This window comes from Micropterus dolomieu, linkage group LG21 (assembly GCF_021292245.1).
Source record: "Micropterus dolomieu isolate WLL.071019.BEF.003 ecotype Adirondacks linkage group LG21, ASM2129224v1, whole genome shotgun sequence".
Classification (NCBI taxonomy): Eukaryota; Metazoa; Chordata; class Actinopteri; order Centrarchiformes; family Centrarchidae; genus Micropterus; species Micropterus dolomieu.
The window spans coordinates 1,004,659-1,025,806 of record NC_060170.1 but is presented as its reverse complement, the minus strand read 5'-3'; the positions used below and the strand labels follow the sequence as shown (position 1 = coordinate 1,025,806).

At 39.6% G+C, this 21,148-nt stretch overlaps 1 protein-coding gene across 1 annotated transcript in view; it reads left to right on the top strand.

The window, feature by feature from the left end:
• mamdc2a (MAM domain containing 2a) overlaps positions 1–21,148 on the top strand; it is a 77,145-nt gene that overhangs the window by 10,589 nt on the left and 45,408 nt on the right. The window contains exons 3-6 of the mRNA XM_046034029.1: positions 6,758–7,008; positions 15,478–15,562; positions 15,673–15,810; positions 18,999–19,259. Of these exons, the coding sequence (XP_045889985.1) occupies positions 6,758–7,008; positions 15,478–15,562; positions 15,673–15,810; positions 18,999–19,259 (735 nt within the window). The remainder of the gene's footprint in view (positions 1–6,757; positions 7,009–15,477; positions 15,563–15,672; positions 15,811–18,998; positions 19,260–21,148) is intronic.

The window sequence follows — 21,148 nt, the reverse complement described above, 5'->3', positions numbered from 1 at the left end:
TCCCCATAAGTTGTAGCCTCCCTCTCTTTCAGAAAAAGTTTTCTGTGTATTGCCAGGCAATAAATTGTTTCTAGCCTTGAACATTACTGCTGTTTGAAATTCAGCTAGATCAAATAGTGAGTTGGTGTCTTCCAAATATCCAGTGTTATGAATTATTCTCATTAGTATAAATATAAGTAAATTATATTTTTATTAAATTATATTTATACATAAGTATAAATAACGATTGCAATGAATTTTGATATGTGTTACCCCAAACCTCTACACAGTAATTTAAATACGGTAACACCAGTGAACAATACAAAATGTGGAGTGATCTGCAGTCTAGAATGTGCTTAGCTTTAGCCAGGACTGAAATATGTTTTATGTGAGATTTCCAGCATATCTTGTCGTCTATAATCACTCCAAGGAATTTCATTTCATATACTCTTTCTATATTAACGCCCTCGATCTGAAGAGATTATTAGGGCCCGAGCACGAACCGTGCAAGGTCCCTATTGAAACTGTAGGGATTTCTTTTTTTCTGCAAAGTAACCTCAAGTTTGGGGGCCTAATCATGCTCGAAAACTCACCAAACTTTGCACATAATTCAGACGTGGCGAAAAATTTTGTATTTTTTTAGGGCAAAGTGGCTCACTAGCGCACCCTATAGAGCAGACCCTGGACAAAGTTTCACCTATGTGCACAAAATTTCTGTGGTAGGTGTACGCACAAAAAATCCTCTTGGAGTGATGCTCAACACCCAACAGGGAGTCGGCCATTTTGGATTAAATGGTCATTTTTGGCGATTTACACACTCCATACTTTAACGAACTTCTCCTAGGGAATTAGTCTGATCGATTTCAAATGTCTGCTGTGCTATCTCTGAGTTTTCAACAATGGGCGTGTCCATGGTGTGGCGTCCAAAATCGATGACTCGTCACAAAACAGGTACATGCTCACATCTGTACCAAATTTGACATATGATAACAGTCCCGCACTGAACACATCAACATACCAATATTCACTCAGTCATAGCGCCACATGCTGGTAACAGGAAATGACATGTTTTACGCTATGATGGACTACTCCTAGCAGGTTGGCCATATCAACTTCAAAACTGTCCCAGAAAACCCTTAACACATTGACAATGCCATGTTGTAAAACTTGTGAGTTTTCGGTAAATGGCGTGGTGGCGGCGTGGCGCCGAAGTTACAGGCTTCGTCATGACACAGGAAGTTGTTGTAACTTTACTGTACATGCTCAGATCTGTACGAAATTTTACACATTTAATAAAAGTCCCACCCTGAACACATGTACATGCCAACATTCACCCATGGTCATAGCGCCACCTGCTGGCAAGAGGAAATTACTTTTAACGAAGCAGCCCCCACGGCACGTTTCACCTACATGTATGAAATTTCTGTGGTACACGTATCATGTCCAGATGTATCAAAAAGGAGCAATGCCCTGAACCCAAAAGGAAGTCGGCCATTTTAGGATTTACATGCTTTGTACATTAAAAAACTCCTCCTAGAGAATTAGTCTGATCGACTTCAGGTTGTCGCTGTCTACTCTAAACCTACTTTAAAAGTTGTACAAATGGTGAGTTTTTGCGGAACGGCATGCCCGTGGCGTGGCATCCAAAAATCGATGATTCGCCATGAAAGAGGAAAATGTTCAAGTTCAGTCTACATCCTCACATCTGCACCAAACATTACGTGCTTGATAACAGTCGCGCCCCAAACACATCTACATGTTCATTTATAGTCGTAGTGCGAAGTGCTATGTAGCGCCATAAAGGGGACACAGGAAGTGATGATTAACACGTTTGTTCAGCATCCGAAGCGCGTTGGAAATTCACAGCCACACTGGTAGAGCTCCAGAATCTGCAACGCGGCCGTCTCACACCTCGACGTGCTACACGTGCGAGGGACCGCCCAACGCTGCTTGCAGCTTTAATATTAATACTGTTGTTTAAAATGCTACTAACTTCCCCAGATTCCTGCTCACACAGATCCCTCTGTAGTTGTTGGGGTTAAGATTTATCTCAACCTATATTTATTGCTGCTCTTACTAGTGTATGTATTGTCAGTTGTAGATCTGTATTTGATACTCTGTTGATGCTTGTATGTTGTTCCTCAAATGTAAGTCGCTTTGGATAAAAGAGTCTGCCAAATGAGTAAATGTAATATGGATGGGAGATACAAGACCTTTGCCACAGTCAAAAAGTCCTTGACCTCGATAGGAATTGTCATGAGGTCAAGGAATGATGTGATGGACAATTCATAAGGAACCATAAGGAAAAGACAACCACGGGGCATAACACTCTAGGCTAAATAATTATGCGATGGCGGATGTTACTGACGTGGCCTGCCTTGATAAAACTACAATGTTCCCAAGATGGACTACAAAAAGCGTGTCTTTGACACATTGCCCTGTGTTGTTTTAATGCAGGCCATCTAAAGGTGGACAACACGGTGGAAAAGATTACTTCATTACCGAGGTTGCAAAATGGCATATAGGGTACCAGTCACCAAATAATGGAAATGTTGTCACATTGAGAATGCTTGCTCACACTCACCCTTCTGCCCACCCTTATTTCTCAACATGAATCCCAATTATTGTATGTAAATAATACTTTCCATTTACTGAAGAGGTCATGTAGCTTGATCATTGCTAAGGCAAGGGTGAAGGCTGGCAATATATTGGCCAAAAATTCAAACTAAGCATATAAAACCTACACATTTCAACATTATCCTCACTTTGAAAAGACTAGTAACAAACATGGGTTTCAGTTATTGCTGACTGTTCAAAACATATGCATATGGCATGTTATGGCATAAGAGAGAAAGGCTTAATCGCCAATGTTAACTTACATGGTGATCGACACTTTTATCCGTCATGTCCGTCATGGTTGATGGAGTTTTTTTTTTTATTGTAGCAAATTCAAATACAGAGCTTTATGCCATATTAAAACAACCCAAAAAGTAGTGTTAAAACAGTATTAGATTACAGCCAAGGCAAAAAGAAAACAAACCCAAAGAAACAAGGAAATTGTGAGTGCCTTATTTAAATATCATAAATGAGTCCAATAAAGAAAAAAAGTTTGCAGGCATTGCTCATATTTTGCAAGGATTTTGAAAAATGTGGTTGTTTTAAATGTTGCTACCGCAAGGAATTGTGGGACGGCATAATCTCCTTTCCTTTTGTAAAGGATGGTCCAGTGTATCCTATGCTAAAGGGAATAAGAAAGAAGCACTGAAGCACCTTTCCTAAGCTTAAGAGAATTATCATGGCTGCTACCTAAATATTTCCGGGTCATTTCACTCAGTTAGGAACCTTCCTGAATGGGGGCTGCATGTGGTTTGCTTGTGCTTAATTTGTTCCACATGTCCCAGAATTGATTTTGATCAATAGTTTTCAATATCTTCTAGTGTTTGGTAAGTGTAGTTTTGTTTTTTCCTTCTTAAAGTGTTTTATATGTTTGTCTGATGGTTTTTCACTCAGGTTCACTCACTCATTTCTCATTTTGTTTTTGTTTCTTTTGGTGTTCTATTTTTTTTTTTCAGGTCAGCCTCAGTAGTTGCCTCATAAATGATCAGGTTCATATCTTTCACAGAACTTATTCACATCCTCTTTATTGCTCTGTTGTTCAATGCAACTGCAGGCATATATTGTCTTTTCTGCATACATTGAGACATTATGGACTATGGCCTATCTGCTCCTCTATGGTGCACTGTTTGAGCAAATCGCTGCCTTCTGCTGCTAGGTAGATTCTCAATGGACTGATTTGACCAAATAAGGGATCATAGATGCAGCTGTAAATTTGCCTGCCCCCCCCCCCCAACCTGATTTAGAACTGAGGGCACCAGCAACCAGTTCTCCATAAACACTGTTTATATCCACTAAATGTCCTCTCTGCTCTCTCAGACCTGGACTCTCAGCTGTGACATAAAGTGCAGATGGAAACTCTGTCTTAGGGTTTCAGTCATGATTAATTTACGTCTGAAAATCTGTCTTTTTTAATTCATAACATTGCCAGCAAGTGATAAACATATGCAAAGCTGTCACATACAGCACGCTGTCGTACAGAAGTAAACAAGGAGCCACAGAAGTTAGCTCCAGTTCGCTCATAACTGATTTTCACAGGAGATTCCTGTATTTCATTGTCCTCTCACGGTTTCCTCCACGGGAAACATTTCTCCCGAATTATGACAAGTGTTCACAACTTTCTATTCTTTTCATTACAGTTTCTAGTGCTTTGCAACGGATCTGCCCCACAACTTACTCCCTCTCTCTCTCTGTCTCTCTCTCTCCACTGTGAGCTTGCGGTCCAGTGGATTTCAGGTGGAAGACAGGAAATTTGTAAGCAGATGGTAGCGAGGTAGAGAAAAAAGAGAGCTACATGTTTAATAATGGCTTTTGTGGAGCAAAAGTCAGTCCTCAATTGTCTGTGACGCTTTTTCTCACTGTTTCAATGTTGCGGCCGTGTTAATTTTTTAACAGAGAAAAAGAGAGAAGTGAACTGGTATGTATGGTGAGTGGCTGATGAGGGAATGAGTTGCAGGTGAAGAGTGGGCAGAGTAGGCCAGGTAACTGCAGGGCCGATGAGACAAGTGGGAAAATATGTGTAGATGGGTGGGGCAGTCAGGTGATGGTGAAAGGAGGGAAAGTCTGAGGGCCAGGGATGAAAGTGTGCCTGAAGAGAGGGACTGAGGAGTAAACTGTTAGGGTTCTTCTTATCTTGGACTGAGTCAGAGAAACCAGCTTTGCTCATTGTTCAAACAAGAAAAATAGACCTGAAACCAGCAGAATGATGAGTTTTTTGTGAATTTTATCACCAAGCATTTTCAATATAAACAGACAAACTACCCTAGTGTGACGTGATGTCATTGCCTTAATTTGTGAGAAGATGTATGGAAACTACATCTCCCCAAGGGCTCTGTCAGTAAGTCACCTTCTTTGGGCATACAAAGGTCTGGGGTTCAAATCACCAGGCGGCCTACATGCCAACGAAGTGGCAGTTCATTAATTCAGTGTGTTTTCAAGTGACCCGTGAAAATGTTGTCTTAGTTTTCTATGCTGAAATTGTTTATGCAGCAAAAACTGCAAGACCTCAGTCACCTTTTTGTTTCCGCAATTATCTCAAACAGCTTGACTTACGGTCAACATTCTTTCATCATTATATTCCCTGAAGTCATCTGGGCACATTTTGCCATTTCTAAAAACAGTTTTCTAAAAATCATATTTTCGACATTTCGTCAGAAACCTTTGGGCCACCTGACCCAAAACGTGGTCAGGATCATCTACAGGCTTCACTGATATGAAGCTGAAAGAAATTTCCATAGGCCTACGTCAGTTTGTTTCATTTATGCAAGCCAATCAATTTCTTACAGCTCACTCAATAGATGGACGTGTTTATTACAGCAGCTGACATGGCCGGCATACCTTTCAACCCTCCAGTTTTTCCCGGGATTCTCCTGTATTTTAGCGTTCTATGCCGTTGTCATCATGTTTTAACATTTTCCCGTACAACTCCCGTATTTTTAACTTTTCTAAAAAAAATGCTTGTGCATTTGATCATTTATTCCTGATTTGCTACCTCTGGGGACAGAGGATTGCAAGACGCATGAGGCAAAGGATACACTGGCCCAGGACAATATATATGACTTTCAAGACCAGCTGGGCATATTTGAAATGTTTGCTATGTTTGTTCAGGTTGGATGATGCATTGCTCTACAGAGTATTTCACTCACATATTGCCCCAAAAATAGATACGTGGGAACCGAAAAAATTCTTTACAATGTGAGAGTTAAGACATAATAAATTAGAGACCAATGTAGACTGTGCTTCTTGCGCAAGGATTTAATTAATAAAAACAACCCAGAAAAATTAAACAGCTGTAACTGGAATTAATATAGTGGACTAATGTTAAACTACATATGTAACTATAATGAAGATAATAACTATATAGTAAGTTGTTCCCTTATTATTTCCCTTATTTTCAAATCCCAATGTTACCAGGTATGATGGCATTTGCTTAAAGCAATCCCAAACAGGAAGTGGGAATTACTCTCTTATGCTTTGGTTAATCAGCCTCAAACTTCATATGGTAATTGAAGGACCACTCGTAATCACACGTGTGTATAAGGCATGGTGACATTCTAAGAGGCATATTGCATTTGAACTTCTCCTGTGATGTCTTGGCCATGCACTGGAGCTAACCAAAACCCAAAAGAGGTAGTATTGTCGCCAAACAGGAATTAAAGCCCCAGCTCTGCACCAGATTGGTGTATTGATTTTATAAGTGTACTGTAGGATTAGCCACAAAAATAAAGCAGGACACCGCAGCGAGTCGAACCTCATTCCAGTAAGAGAGTCCATCACCAGCGTCTTTTGCGTCTAAATCTTGGGAAAACCTAAACTGGCATTGCTTGTTGTTTGTGTTAAATGTCACACTGTTTTCAGAAAGTTTAGCCTTTTTTAGCTGTCAAAACATTGCGTCTTAATTATAATTCTACTCTGATTTGGCAGAGTCAGGGCTACTCCAATGGTGATGCCCAGAACTTTAGGAATGGGCATTTCCAGCAAAAGTAGCGTTCATCGTATTAATGAACTCGAGATAACTGGCTAGCTGAAACAATAGCTGAATTCTCTTGAAATGAACACATTATGAATATAATAACCTTTAGTTATCTTTTGATCAAAGCTATCAGGCTGTATAATATTCATATGTTCTTTACATGAATTTTATATCGTGATTTTGTTGTCATAGGGCATTTGATTACAGTGGACTCAGCCTTCTTACATGACCAGGAGCAGGCAGTTCTTGTCAGTCCAGTTCTGGACCAGCAGGACTGGAGCTGTGTGAGGCTGGTGTACCAGATCACTGGACGGGGTTCCTTGAAGCTCCACGTCAGACCAGACGGTGATAACTTCGACCACCAACTGTGGAATGCCAACAAAGCGTCTGACAGCTGGCTCATTGCTAGTGTGGACCTACCCAACACCACAGTCCCCTACCAGGTAAGAATGGCTGTAAAGACCATAATCACAGTGATCCCTGCTAGGTTTCTTAGGTGAAGTCACTGTTCACAGTGTTGAATTGGAACATGTTTGATAGGAATAGGCAGGGATAGGCAGCAGGTGCCAGGTGTCTCAGCACTAGATAAGAATTGCCCATTTTCTGAAAAAGCGAATATGCTGCCCTTTCATTCAGGCAGTGCTTGGGCTTAACATCCTCTATGGACAGGGAGACATGTCCCACCCACTTTTCAAAACTCTGTTTTTGTCCCTGGAACTCTCTAGTGTCTGATGATTGGTCTACTGCTGGGTTATCAATGTGCTTATTATTATTTTACTTTGATTTGTAACAAATGCCGCCCAGGTGATCACTGGGAAGCTGCTGAGCTCTGTTCCGTTGCCTGCTCAACCGGCTCCGGTTCTGGCGCCCATTCCGTAGTCAGTTAGCTAATAGTATCACTAAGTTAGCTGCACAGATAACTGAGCTAACAAGCTAATGACAGTTAGCAGAAATTATGACCTGATATGTGATATGCTGCACTCTATTTTTATGAATTTGTATGAATTTGACAGGTGGAGAGTGAATTAGACTGTGTGTCACTGATTAATGTGAGTTAGTGTCTTTTACCAAATTAAAATATAAAAGTGAGGTATGGATACATGAAGGTAAGAAAGATTATGTTATTGTATTAGCTTGTATTAGACAGATTTTATTTTTATATGAAAGCAGTCATGTAGCTATTTTGAGATACATTGAGAAGGTAGTACTCCTCTCAGAATACGTTACATGCTCAGGCAGGGTAAATGGGTTTGGACCCCATAGCAGACACTCAGGCGAGGTAGGCTCAGTTAGAAGAATTTATTAACAGAACAAGGTGTGCAACTTGCTGGTAGTGTCCAAACAAGTCCCACACAGGAACAGTGGCTACGAGGATTCAGAGGACAGACTGAGCAGGAACGGCCCTTTGTTTTGGACATTTTAGAGACAATTAAGGCTCCCTTTTTATAGCAGCTCATTTTAAACTGTGTATGTGTGTAAATTGTAATCTCTGGTCTAAGCCTCGCGTGTTCTTGCGCAGGCAGGTGCTTGGCAGAGGGGCGGTCCTATGAATTTATTTTCTCCGATTGAAAACAGCTTCTTTGACAGGTGTGTTGTTTCAGCATAAGCCAAGTTATGACAATGTGACACTACATCAAGAACCTACTGAAAACTGTTGCAACAGGTACATAGCTTCACATTATCAGTCACTATTATTTGCATGTAACACACAACTTAGAAAGAGCAGTGAAAACTTATCTATTGTGACAAATTTCAGCACATGGACAGACATCGTAGGTTTAATTATCATTAGATATTAGTAATTTGTTTAAAGTTCACAGAAAATAAAGAAATGCATTGAATTACATTCTCATTTCTGGTAGGTAGCTAAGGTGTGATCAAAAAGCAGCAAAACAGGGCACATTTGACCTACAATCTGCTCTGCAGTTTTGTTTAACAATTAAATTTTTTTTTTCTACATGGTATCGATACGATCACTTTAACCCCCTGATGAATGAATTTATTTACAATAAAAAGAAATAATATATATTTCTGTTTTCATTTGCTTTCAGGTTGATGTCAAATTAAGTAGAAATTGTCTATAGAACACAGAAAAGATATAAATTCAGGTATGATGTAGGTATGATGCAAATTAGCGACAGCAGGCATAAACGAGAAACCAGGGCTTGTAAAAGGTTCCCAGGTACATATTGAATATGCACAAACAGGCATTTAGGGAATACAAATGCTATCTCAGCTGCAGAGGTGTGATGCGAATTTGCGACAATCGGCGTTAAGAGGTTAAAATATTATGCGTGCTGCCTAGCCTGCTAATGTTGCCTATATCTGTCATCTTGATATGGCACCAAACCACTTGCTTTGACATGAATGGCGCTGATCTGCCTTCTCCAGTAGCTCAGGCAGCCTATATCCTAATATTCCTAAATTGTGTATGAATGAGTAGAGAAGCTTGGTTGGTTTTATGATTTACTAAGTTTCTGTCCGAGTGTGCTGATTGGTACAGCAATAGGATAATTTGGGCTTTGTTTAACCATGAACCGGTCACATTATCTATAACAATCTTTACAACACAAAGAATTATTGTGGCAATAACATGGGAGCAGCCTATGGTTGATTGAAGTATACAGACTAAGGTGTGCTTCACAGGTAAAACCAGACATGATTTTGTATCCACTCATTTATTATCCCCCACTGCATCTCCAAAATTAAGTTTCCTGGATTGAGTTACATCAGTAGAACACCTAAACCTGAAATTCAAAAGGTATTTGCATGATTTTCTAAACGCTTGCATCTGCCCAGCTTATTCATATCTGGCACAAGCCACTACTAAAGCTCTCTTGCCTAACCGTCTGCAGCGCAGTGGTCCTACTACGACACAACCCATTTAGGTCTACCTTAGAGGGAGCAAGGCGCTGGAGTGGACAGGGACAGGATGTCGTGAGCAGCCAGTGCGCTGATCATTCCCTCAGGCAAGATGGCCTGAAGCTCCTGATTTGACACATGATCCATGATGATACAGAAAAATAGAAATGAATGGCATAAATAGCATATTGTCAATATTTTAGAGGCCTCCCCATTTCACAAATCATGTTTTCAGGGGAGCTCATGTCTTATTAAGGGGAGCCAAGCTATCCCCTTGCTCCCGAGTAGTTCACACCCTGCTTCATGCCACACACAGAACTTAACAGATAATTAAAACTATATTCAAATATGGGACAAATTTTCAGGCCATTTTCCCTAGCCTCCTACACACAGAACTTACAAAAATGTACTGTATATTCAAATATGCAGTGGTTGAAGTGGGAAAAAAATAGGTGCCAGTACAAGGTGACAATTCAAAATATAAAAATATAATGAAATATAATTCAGTAATCAGCACCACTATCTCTATCTGTATCTGTTAAACAAATTAAATTTTCTGTATCTGTACTGAGAATGGGCGGGGCTTAATCTTTAAGTTATTTAAGCCTGAAATTTCTACCAGAACTTGCTATATTTATTAGAAAACTATTTACAGAACAGCCTCAGAATTGAGCTTCAGAGCAATGTTTTTGATCACAATAGTAATTGATAAAAAAGGTTCCTATATTTATAGTTTTTAATAAAACAGATATTGACACATTTTACTCTGATGATACTCATTAAAAGTATCTGTACCGGATACTTGTTTCAACCGAGTACTCGCTAAACCCTAATAATTAGTTGATTATGTATGTTTTTATCAGACGCAGCACCTAGGCAATCCTCGTACTCTCGCCTTTTTTTTCAACTGATAACTTACATACGTAAGTTCAATCAACACGACAAAAGTGTGAAATAGTCAACACAATTAATTAATGCAAGTTTAACTTTCTAAAACTCATACAGTTGAGTTCAAAATCCAAAACTTGTCAGAGCTATTTGAGTTAAAAAGAAGAAGTAAATTGACATAACTTAATGTGTCTATGATTTTTTTCTGTGTATATACAATACTGGCTGGTTAGGAGGTTTGTAAAGGCATGGTGCTGTCCAGAGTGCTGAAACAAGCGGAAATCAAAAGCTAATTGCCACACCACAGTTCGTTGTCTTAGCCTGCTTGCTTTTCAATTTCCTTTCCACCCAGTAGAGCAGTGTGAGAGAGAGAGGGAGAGGGAGCAAGCGAGAGAAACATCTGTTTCTGTGCGCCTCCCCACTCTAATTAACACTAGTCTACACACAGAAATGAACAGATAATTAAATGGTAAATAAGGTAACATAAAAATAAAATTATACAGTTATTATACATGCAGTTTTTTTATTTGCTCTGTGGTGAATGTAAACAGCAGCAACAATATGATAATGTGGTTATCATCCTCCATAAAAAGTCTGACGTTTGTCCATCTTGACAGCCTTTGAGCAACAAGCGTTATCCATGTAAAACAGAGTCCCTCTTCGGATTCTTGTGCTGAAGGCTTTGAAAAGGATGTTGATAAGCAGGATGTTGATCAGCAGTTCTCTGTAAGGATGTGGGCACAGAAGTCTCTGATTTTGATTTCTTGGCCAACCTGAGTCCCATTTTGTCCAGACCAAACCTTTAGGAGCAGCCTCAAGCTTTGGGGAGAAAAGCTGCTCCATTGTGCTGGCTCTTTTTATATACACTTATCTCATGGCCACGAGGTAGTATCTTGTTCCCATGTTTTAATTCAAATTTTTTATTTTCAATAGATAGAGGGATCCATCGGGCACTGTACTACCTGAATCAATTATTCTATATAATATATACTAGAAACTTTAAGTCTAAGTTTAATAAATAAAAAAGAAAAGGGATAAATAAAGAAAAAAACTTATTTGAAGTCAAATACACACCCACCCACTATCATATCCAACCACCACTCACAGAGGTGTTACAAGGGCAGATGTGGCTCAGTGGGACTGGTCATCCACTTATCAGAAGGTCAATACCCGGCTGCATGTCAAAGTGTCATCAGGCAAGATACTGAACCCCTTCTTTTTCTGGTGGCAGAGGCACCTTAGTCTCTTTTCATTTCCACACTACACAGCTTTGAGTGGTTGGAAAGACTAGAAAGGTAACTGTTTTATTCATTTATTTAATTTAAATTTTTAATATATTTAAATTTTTTTAACACACACACGCTGACTGTTTTATTTTTTTATTTTATTTACATTTTTAATATATTTTAATTTTTCTAACACACACACACACACACACACACACACACACAAACACACACACACACACACACACACATGATTTAATTACTTTACGCTTTAATTGCTTGTTTAATGAATGGGGTTGATTGTTCTTATGTAGTTTGTATGATGCTTTGGCAATATTGTTGTTACATTCATGCCAGTAAAGCTAATTTGAATTGAACTGAATTGACTAGAAAGGTGCTGTACAAATACAGACCATTAATAGTATATGCAAAATGACAAACAAGGTGTACAAATTGTTTGGTCATGTGCAAAGTTGCATTAAACCCTTTGTTTGATTAGGTGTGATGGCCTGGGGATAGAAACTGTCTTTGAGCCTTGAGGTACTGCATTGCAGACTCTTGTACTATTGCACTTGATGGATGGAGTGTCTTCTGTGCTGACGGGATTCAGTAGTCCGGAAAGACAAGAGGGAGAGGAGTGTGTTACGTCAGTGATGCTTGATGCTCAAATGCAGTCAAAGAGGATGAACAACGTTTACCAGAAATTTTAATGTTTGGATGTCTGCTATATTATCTGTTCAAGGAATTCTCTGTTGTTGTTGTTGCTGTTTACATTCTTCCAGATGCAAAAAAGTAAAAATGTATTACACGAATTGTGTGAGATCATCAGCAGTCATGTGACAAAACAACCTAAAGGTGTTTTTATTGTTGCTGGTAATTTTAATCAAACAGATCTCAGAACTGTTTACCTAAACTCCACCAGCATGTCCACATCCCCACAAAAGGAACACTGGACCACGTCTGCACGAATATTCCTGGCAGCTACAAAGCCCTCCCATGTCCCTATTTTGGTATTTCAATGTACAACCGCAGTACTTCAGTCTCTCAAAATGTCTAAAGTAAAAATGCTTAATTTTAAATCTGTATGTAGTCAGAGTAATCCTGTTTAGTCATTGTTAGTTTTAGTAATTAGTTATTAAATGTGTTTCCAGCAAACCACAGTTAAAGAATAATGTCATTTCCCTAACATTTTATAATTTTTTTATGGACACATGTAACATGTTTTATACTTCTTGTAAAAATATAATCCAGTTAATCTTATTTTCATACCGTTTACGTGTTAAAACTAAACTGGGGGCGAGCACTTATACTCAGTGAATGATTGTGAGTGAATGTTAGTTTCTGTTTGAGCACTTAGGCTCAGTGTATGAATGTGAGTGAATGTTAGTTTCTGTTTGAGCACTTAGGCTCAGTGTATGAATGTGTGTGAATGTTAGTTTCTGTTTGAGCACTTAGGCTCAGTGTATGAATGTGAGTGAATGTTGTGTAAAAGCAGATGTAGTGTAAAAGCGCTTTGGGTGGTCGAAAAGACTAGAAAGGTGCTATACAAATACGGAGCATTTACATTTAAACTAAAGCCCGACCAATATGGGATTTTTAAGTCTGGTGCCGGTTTTGATATTTGAGGATTTTAAAATCAGATATGCTGATATATCAGGCCTTTCCCCCTTATTGTAAGAACATGTTGAGACTATGCCAAGATACCACAGATGACATAATGCAGTTTAAAAAGAAACTTTTTTGATTGTTAAAAGTAGTACTTGAACAAAAGCACAACAAATTAAAGTTTTTGATAAATAAGAGTCAAATGTATAAAACTACAGAAAACATTTTACAAATATCTGATTTGTTATAAATTATGGAGTACTACTACTACTGAACATTAAAGGGCCAGCAACTATAAAAAATACCAATATACTACTACTACTACTACTACTACTAATAATAATAATAATAATAATAATAATACCATATATGAAATCTCATGTCATGTCAGACATTTCGTCTTTCGGCTAGAAGCCATGTTAGATACTTGTTCAGCTCGTGTTTATTTACATGTCCCCTCTCATTTCTGATGTAGCGACTGTAACGAGAGACAGGCCTTGGCTTGCAGGTTAGGGTTAGAGTTAGGTATATTTAGATGTTACGTTAAACAAAATAGTTGAACTGCTCATTAACGTTAGTGCTCCTCTACTGATAAATATGGAATTAGCCAGCTTTGTGGCTTATTTAGCAATGGGCAGCATTAGTGCTGTTAGTGATTTTAAAGAATATTTACAAGTAATGAATTAGAGAGAATTGAGAGGACCGTTTGCTAGAACAGTTTAAGAAATAATTCTGCAATCACGTTTGTCAGCAGCGTAACCTCCACCAATCACCTACCGTAAAATTAAACACACTGCTGTGACCCGGAAGAGGACAGTAAAAAATGGGAGGGTTAGGAAGTATGGTCTACGATGATGGCTATTTTTATTATTATTTAAGTCATGTAATTGACCTGACAAATGACCAACTTACCGGGAACACTGAGTGTGAGAGCTACCAGGAGCTACTCTCCAGTAGACTCCGGTCAGCTGATGTTATGTTCTGTGCTGCTGCCAGTGTTGCCAGATCCAGCTGATGGATTCCAGGCCAGAAACTGTTCAAAAACTGCCCAAATACACACAAAACCGCCCAAAATATGTAATTATTTCACTATTTTACCTTCCACGTTTCCTTACCTACAATACGTTACATTTACATTCATAATTTATATACAAGAAATGCACACTGGCAGCCAAAGCATTCATAAAGAAAGAAACCGTTTTAAGCGCATTACCGCCACCTGCTGGACTGGAGTGTTGCCCTCCTTATAAATAAATGATGCAAAAGGCTCGACACCACTCTGTCTTCGCAGGACAATGGCACTTCACTCTCCTCGTTAACTCCTCTCATGGAAAGTGAAGTATCAGAACTCCTGACCCGTAGCCGTCCTACTACATGCCCACTGGACCCGATTCCTACGAATCTCCTCCAAGCCATATCTCCTACCGTGGTCCCGGCAATCATTCGTGATAAATACTTCTCTGGCTTCGGGAACCTTCCCGACCACTTTCAGAAGGGCTCGGGTTACACCCTTGTTCAAAAAGCCCTCGCATGACCCAACTCAAGTCGAGTCCAATCATCCAGTTTCACTTCTACCATTTCTATCCAAAACTATCGAACGGGCAGTCTTCAAACAGGTCTCATAATTCCTCTCACGGAATGACGTCCTAGATCCATATCAGTCTGGTTTTAAGAGTGCCCACCCTACTGAAATGGCTCTGTTGTCTGTAACAGAAGCCCTAAGGTCAGCTAAAGCTGCAGCCCAATCCTCGGTTCTTATCCTGCTTGATGCAATGGGCATCTCGAGTAAAGCACTCCTGTGGTTCGCATCCTTCCTCTCGAGGTGTTCCTACAATGTTTTGTGGCAAGGACAATTATCTTCCTCCCACCGTATCCGCTGTTATAAACGCTGATGCAGATAAATCTGCAAGTTGATTGCGGCCAACTAAATAAAGAAGCTAATTAAAAAAGATATATACATCTATGTCTCATTGTATTATTTAATTACTGCCTACATTTATGGAAGTCTGTCAGGATCCATCCTCCAGATACACAACTGTCCCTTGTGTGTGTTTTATATCTGTGCTGCTTGTTCTTGCACAGCTGATTTTTCATCTTGCCTTGAAAACAGTTGAGGCCACTTGTGATATAATAAATTGTGCTATATAACTAAAGTTACTAACAGTCACTTGATTTAACTTAATGAGAGAAAAGTGGCCAAAATAACATTCTTATGCACAATGTGGTGGTGAATACTGCAGATCTAATCTGATGTAGTATAAAGCAAATGGGAGATATTGTGATGTTGACTGCCTTCTGTCCCACTTTGTTAAGTCTTTTTTTCTTACACAGGTTTTGCTGGAAGGTCGACCTGAACACGGCTCAGGGAACAGCGTGGCCATCTTTGAAATTCACATTGTTACTGGTTACTGCATTGGTCAGTGTCAACATTATAGCAAGTGAGATGTTTCACCTTTGATGTAAAGTTTGATGTGAAAGGGTTTTTATTCATTCCAAAATTGTAACATTTGCTGTTCTTGTTACTAGAGTGTAATTTTGAGGAGCATCACCTGTGTGGCTACAGTAACAGCTGGAACCCAAATGTCAACTGGTATGTTGGGGGAAGTGTGGCTAGAGAGCCTGAGTCTAACCTGCTTGTAAACCACACCAACAATAACCAGAGAGGTATATGTGTGCACGCACACACACGCACACACACACACACACACACACATACACACACATTCACACAGCCTGTCTGACCTCCTGAGTTTACATCCAGAGCTGTGCATGTGCAGGTTTTATCGCGGTAGCTCATGTCAACAGATTGTAAGTCGAAGAGTTAGTCGTTTAAAAGTCGTACAAGAAACAATGAAATACTTGTTCATTGCTACACTGTGTTACATAAAAATCACATTATACACATTTACACACCCCACATACCCATTCATAACCTGCATCCATAACTTCAGAAATTTAAGGCAAAGAGTTATTTGGATTAAAGTGTGCCTGATGATAGCGAAGCTGTCCTTGAAGGAATTCACCACCATGTTTAGAGTATTAGATGATGCCCACTCCTGTCTTGAAAGGTGGCTTTGAAAAGGTGTCTTTGCCGTGCTCCTTCACAGAGAATGGTAAGATAGATAGGTACATTCTGTAGATAGTTAGTGTATACTATATTAATCCCAAAGGGAATGTAACATATGAGGTAGTTATCAAACAGAATACAATAAAAGCCATGGTGAAATAAACTCAGTCATTACAGATTGAATTTAAACTAGGACAATACTCTATCTCTAATATGTATCAAATATACACTTTGCTTCTGCTTGGCAATGTATGAATTAATTTATTTGATTTATATATGACTAATTCATAACAAACATTATCTCATTGCGCATTTCATATCGAGCAGCTGAAGACTGTACATTAGCAATATAAGGCAATTTGGATTCTCAGCAGTGACAATGGATTTCAGCAGCAGACCAATGTGATTACAAACTAACAAAATGTCCATAGAAACTTTTCTAATTATTACCGTAGCTTAAACCACTTCTCCACCGTCTGGACTGGGACAAAAAATCGGCCCTGGAATTTTTGGCCCAGGCGGCCCACCAAAATCGGTCGGACGTCCCTCACCAATACACCATCCTTGCTTTTAAGGGCTTAGATTAGGGATTTGACAAAACTCTTAGCCCATGAGACTTGACACTGCACAATAGTGGGGCCATGACAACAAGACAATATATTTTAATAGGCTTTGTATTTGGGAAAAAAATTTATTGACGAAATAGTTGATAGGGGGGTCTGGAGGTACCCCCACAAAAGTTTTTAAACATTAAACACTTAATTTCCTGCATTCTGGAGACATACTTGTATCAACCCTCAAAAACTGCTACATTGTTGTTCCATTTGTCAAACTGAACCCTATAAATCACTGAGCTACACTTTAGTTATTAAATATCATAATATTATATTTTTATAATTACTACTGATAATAATTTAAAAAAAAAAAGATTAAAGAGTCTGGGGGTCCTCCCCCTGAAACATTTGGGCTTTAAACACTTCATTTCCTGCATTCTGGTGAATTGTTCTGCACCAATTCATTGAGGAAATGTCTTTATTTATATAAAAGGAAAGGCTCTCAGGCATTCTGTATTGCTGTCAAATATGTTTCTCCTGTTTTTTTCCCCATTCATTTAATTCAGTTAATATCCCCTGCACCTTAATAGCTCCTGTGTTTCAGCAGCTTTTCTGCTCAATGTTCAGAACTTTCTGCACATTAAAAATCTCTCCCACATATCTGTGTTCTCTGACATTTGCAGAATAACAAGTTGAGATATAATATTACGAGATATAATGAGAATGAAGTCATATTTTAACAAAATCTACCTGCCCCACTGCTGTGCATTATCCTGCCTTAGTGCTCTGCTGATATGGTAGTAGGCTGCTACCCCCTTTAGACCGTCCGACAGACAGAATACCTGTCTGGGACTGGACTGGATGATATGAGCTCACTGCTCTTCATCAGAGGTAGAGAACCAAAACTGAAAACACTTGTGATCAGACAGAAATATTACCACACATCCACACACATGTTCACTTCAGCACCTCTGATAAAGTTCAGCTCACAGCCGCTTCAGAGGGAATTAAGCATCCTGGAGCAGAGAGACAGTCAAACAGAGCGAAGTGTCTCTGAGGGAGGGGGACAGAGACAGCAGAGAGAGCGACAGGTGTCTGTGTCGCGGCCAGGTGTGTCATGTTATTCTCTCACTACTTTGCGGCGAATGTTAACCATTTGTGTAGCAAGTACATTGACTAGACGCTGACCGACAACATTTATATTTAAATGTTTTGATTACAATTTTGCTCGGGACAAATTAGTAGTTGCTGACAAGCCCTGAAGCTGTGAGCAATTCTCTCTCTCTCTCTCTCTCTCTCTCTCTCTCTCTCTCTCTCTCTCTCAAGAGACAGAATATTATAATATTATATAGACAGCTGTAGTAATATTTGTTTTTTATTTTATCCGCTAATTTCACTGCTTACATTGGTTTTGTTTCTGCCTGCTGACACCAGGACTTTTTTATTACTCTTTGGTAAATTTTTAGGTAGAATGATACCTAAAAATGGAGTGGAACAGGGAGTGTAGCCTTGTGTACGAATTTGAGTTTGTCACTTGGAGATGTTTAAGATAAAAGTACAAAAACATTCTTGCAGAAGTCTGATGATGATGCTTTATCTCAAGTTCTCCACAGCTTCCAGCTTTTTTGTTTTGGTTTGTGTTGTTAATGAGCACTTCTTTGTAACATGCCTCATGTTCATTTCCTATCAAACCTAGTGTTGTCATCAGTTAATTATTGTTCTGTTCTTGTTTCTTTCTTACCTTTATTAGTCTGTAAAGACCTTGTGCTGCATTTAAATAAACTTTTCCCACAGCTCATGGTCTATCAGTTTTAAACATCCAGGATCCGGCTGCACATAAAGTTGCAGAGAGCAGTGCTCTATAGTTTGACAGTCTGTTTACATGGATTAATGGTTTTGGAGGCAGAATCAGTAATCAGGGAGGAGTGCTGGCTGGAGAAAAGCTGCTGTGTTGTTTGGTTAGAATGAAGACTTACAGGTTGGGACTTGTGGTTATCCATTACTGCTTTATATAATAATATAATAATAATAATATAGTCAATGCTCATTACAGTCTGTCAATAAAATTGTTTAATCTTCAAACACTGATGGAGGTCTGTGTGAATTACTGTAAATGAGTCATCTTGTCATTTGCCTTATGACAACTTGTAAAACCACACATTTTCTATAAATGTGACTGTATCAGCGCATAATGTGTAGCGTGAGCTCATCTATATCTTCTGCTGCTTCAGGCCACTACATGTATGTGGACTCTGTGTACGCCAAGCACTTCCAGGAAGTGGCCAAGCTGACCTCACCCATGACTACGGTGCCCATGGCCGGCTGCCTGTCCTTCTACTACCACCGAGACCAGGAGAGGGGAAACATCTTTTCAGTTTTCACCAAAGACCAGCTGGGCCACTTTGAGGAGATCTGGAGGCCAGAGGTGTATGTTACCACCGCCTGGACTCTGGTCGGCATTGACATAAAGGCCCCACACCCCCTTGAGGTCAGTACTGGAGCTAGAATGCACACTAATAGCAAGTAGGTCAACGTCATGAGATGAAATATATGAAAACACACATGGATTTAAAAAAACCTGTGGTCTGTGTCACAGCCCGGCTCAAAGGGAGGACAAAAGGGAGAGGACACCACGTAACTTGTAACTAAAGATTTTTTTAACAAAGTATAAATTAACAGATGAAGATTTAAAGTATGTAAATCAGTAACATCAGTAGTGTGTTGTTGAGTGTCTGTGTAACCGTCTGCCCCCGAGAACGTACTGCACGGTCCTGACTCTAACCGGCGACCTCGGGTATGGGAGGCAGACTAGGAGAGGTTAAAACCCATGCGCCCTGGCGTCGGTCGCCAGAGCGTCTCATAGGGTGTCGAGGAGTGAAGTTTACTCACTGCACAGCCTTGCCGGCTTCCGTCACATCTGCGTGTTTGTACACTGAAGTGTAATGAACAAAGAAACTAAAGACAAGGAAAACATAACCCAAACACCAAACCATATGCCCAGGAGAGAGAGCCAGAGTGACTGAATCCATCAACTATAAAGCTATGGAGCAGCAGGTGATAATTAGTGAGGTCTGGCCTCACTCCTATAAAAAGAAAGGAAAGCCCATACAGGAAGTCACATGGGCTGTCTCGTCTGCTCTAGAAAATGCCTGCATGGGTTTTCCAGTTTATTACAGTTTGGGTCCTATTTTTGTAGCTCTGTCGATCATCTCAGTCAGTCATGAAAACAATGAACTAACCAAGTTTATAGCTGACCTCTTGAAACACAGTGATATCAAGTCATCAAATGCAATGGAAACAAGCAGTCAGACAGAACAGTTTATCCAGATTATCTGATGGTCAAACTGAAAGTGAGCATAGTTAATATGTTGAAAGTAATTCCTCATTGTACAGGGAAACTGTGAGAGGACACAACTACAGTAAGTACAGTAGGTCAAAGGTAGGCTGTGCTGGAATCATTTTTTCACACTTCAAGTATTGTAGCCAAAAATATATTTCCTGCAATACTACCATTACAGTTGGAACATAGATAAATCACTTCACACCATGTTTGATTTGGATTTTATCATACCTAACAAACGCTGAACAGCAAACTATATAATGCAACTTTGATGCAAAAGTATCAACATGAAATCCAGAAAATGAATGTGGATCTTTCAGATCAATTTGAGAAGTACCTATGATCTCGTTCCACATTTTATTGCGTGCTATGCAATGCAGGGAACTGGTCTTGGTCTTGACTCGGTCTCGCCCTCCCTCAGTCTCGGTCTTGACTGCTCTCAGCCCCTAAAAGTCTTGGTCTTGTCTCGGTCTCGATAAACTCTGGTCTTGGTCTTGACTTGGTCTCGGTTTGGGCGGTCTTGACTACAACACTACCATATATATATATATATATACAGTGGGGGAAATAAGTATTTGGCCCCTTGCTGATTTTGCAGGTTTGCCCACTTACAAAGAATGCAACAATCTACAATTTTAATCATATGTACATTCTAACAGTGAAAGACAGAATCCCAAAGAAAATTCCAGAAAATCACATCATATGAATTTATTAAAATTGATAACCATCTGATGAGGAAAAACAAGTATATGACCCCCTACCAAACAGCAAGTATTCTGGCTCCTACAAGCCAGTTAGTCTTTCTTTAAGACACAGCCCCAATCCCAACCAATTATCTACATCAAATACACCTGCCTCACCTCGTTACCTGTATAAAAGACACCTGTCAACACCCAAACAACCAGCATCCAACATCACCACCATGGGCAAGACCAAAGAGCTTTCTATGGACATCAGGGACAAGATTGTTGATCTGCACAAGGCTGGGATGGGCTACAAGAGAATCGGAAAGCAACTTGGAGAGAAAAGATCAACTGTCGG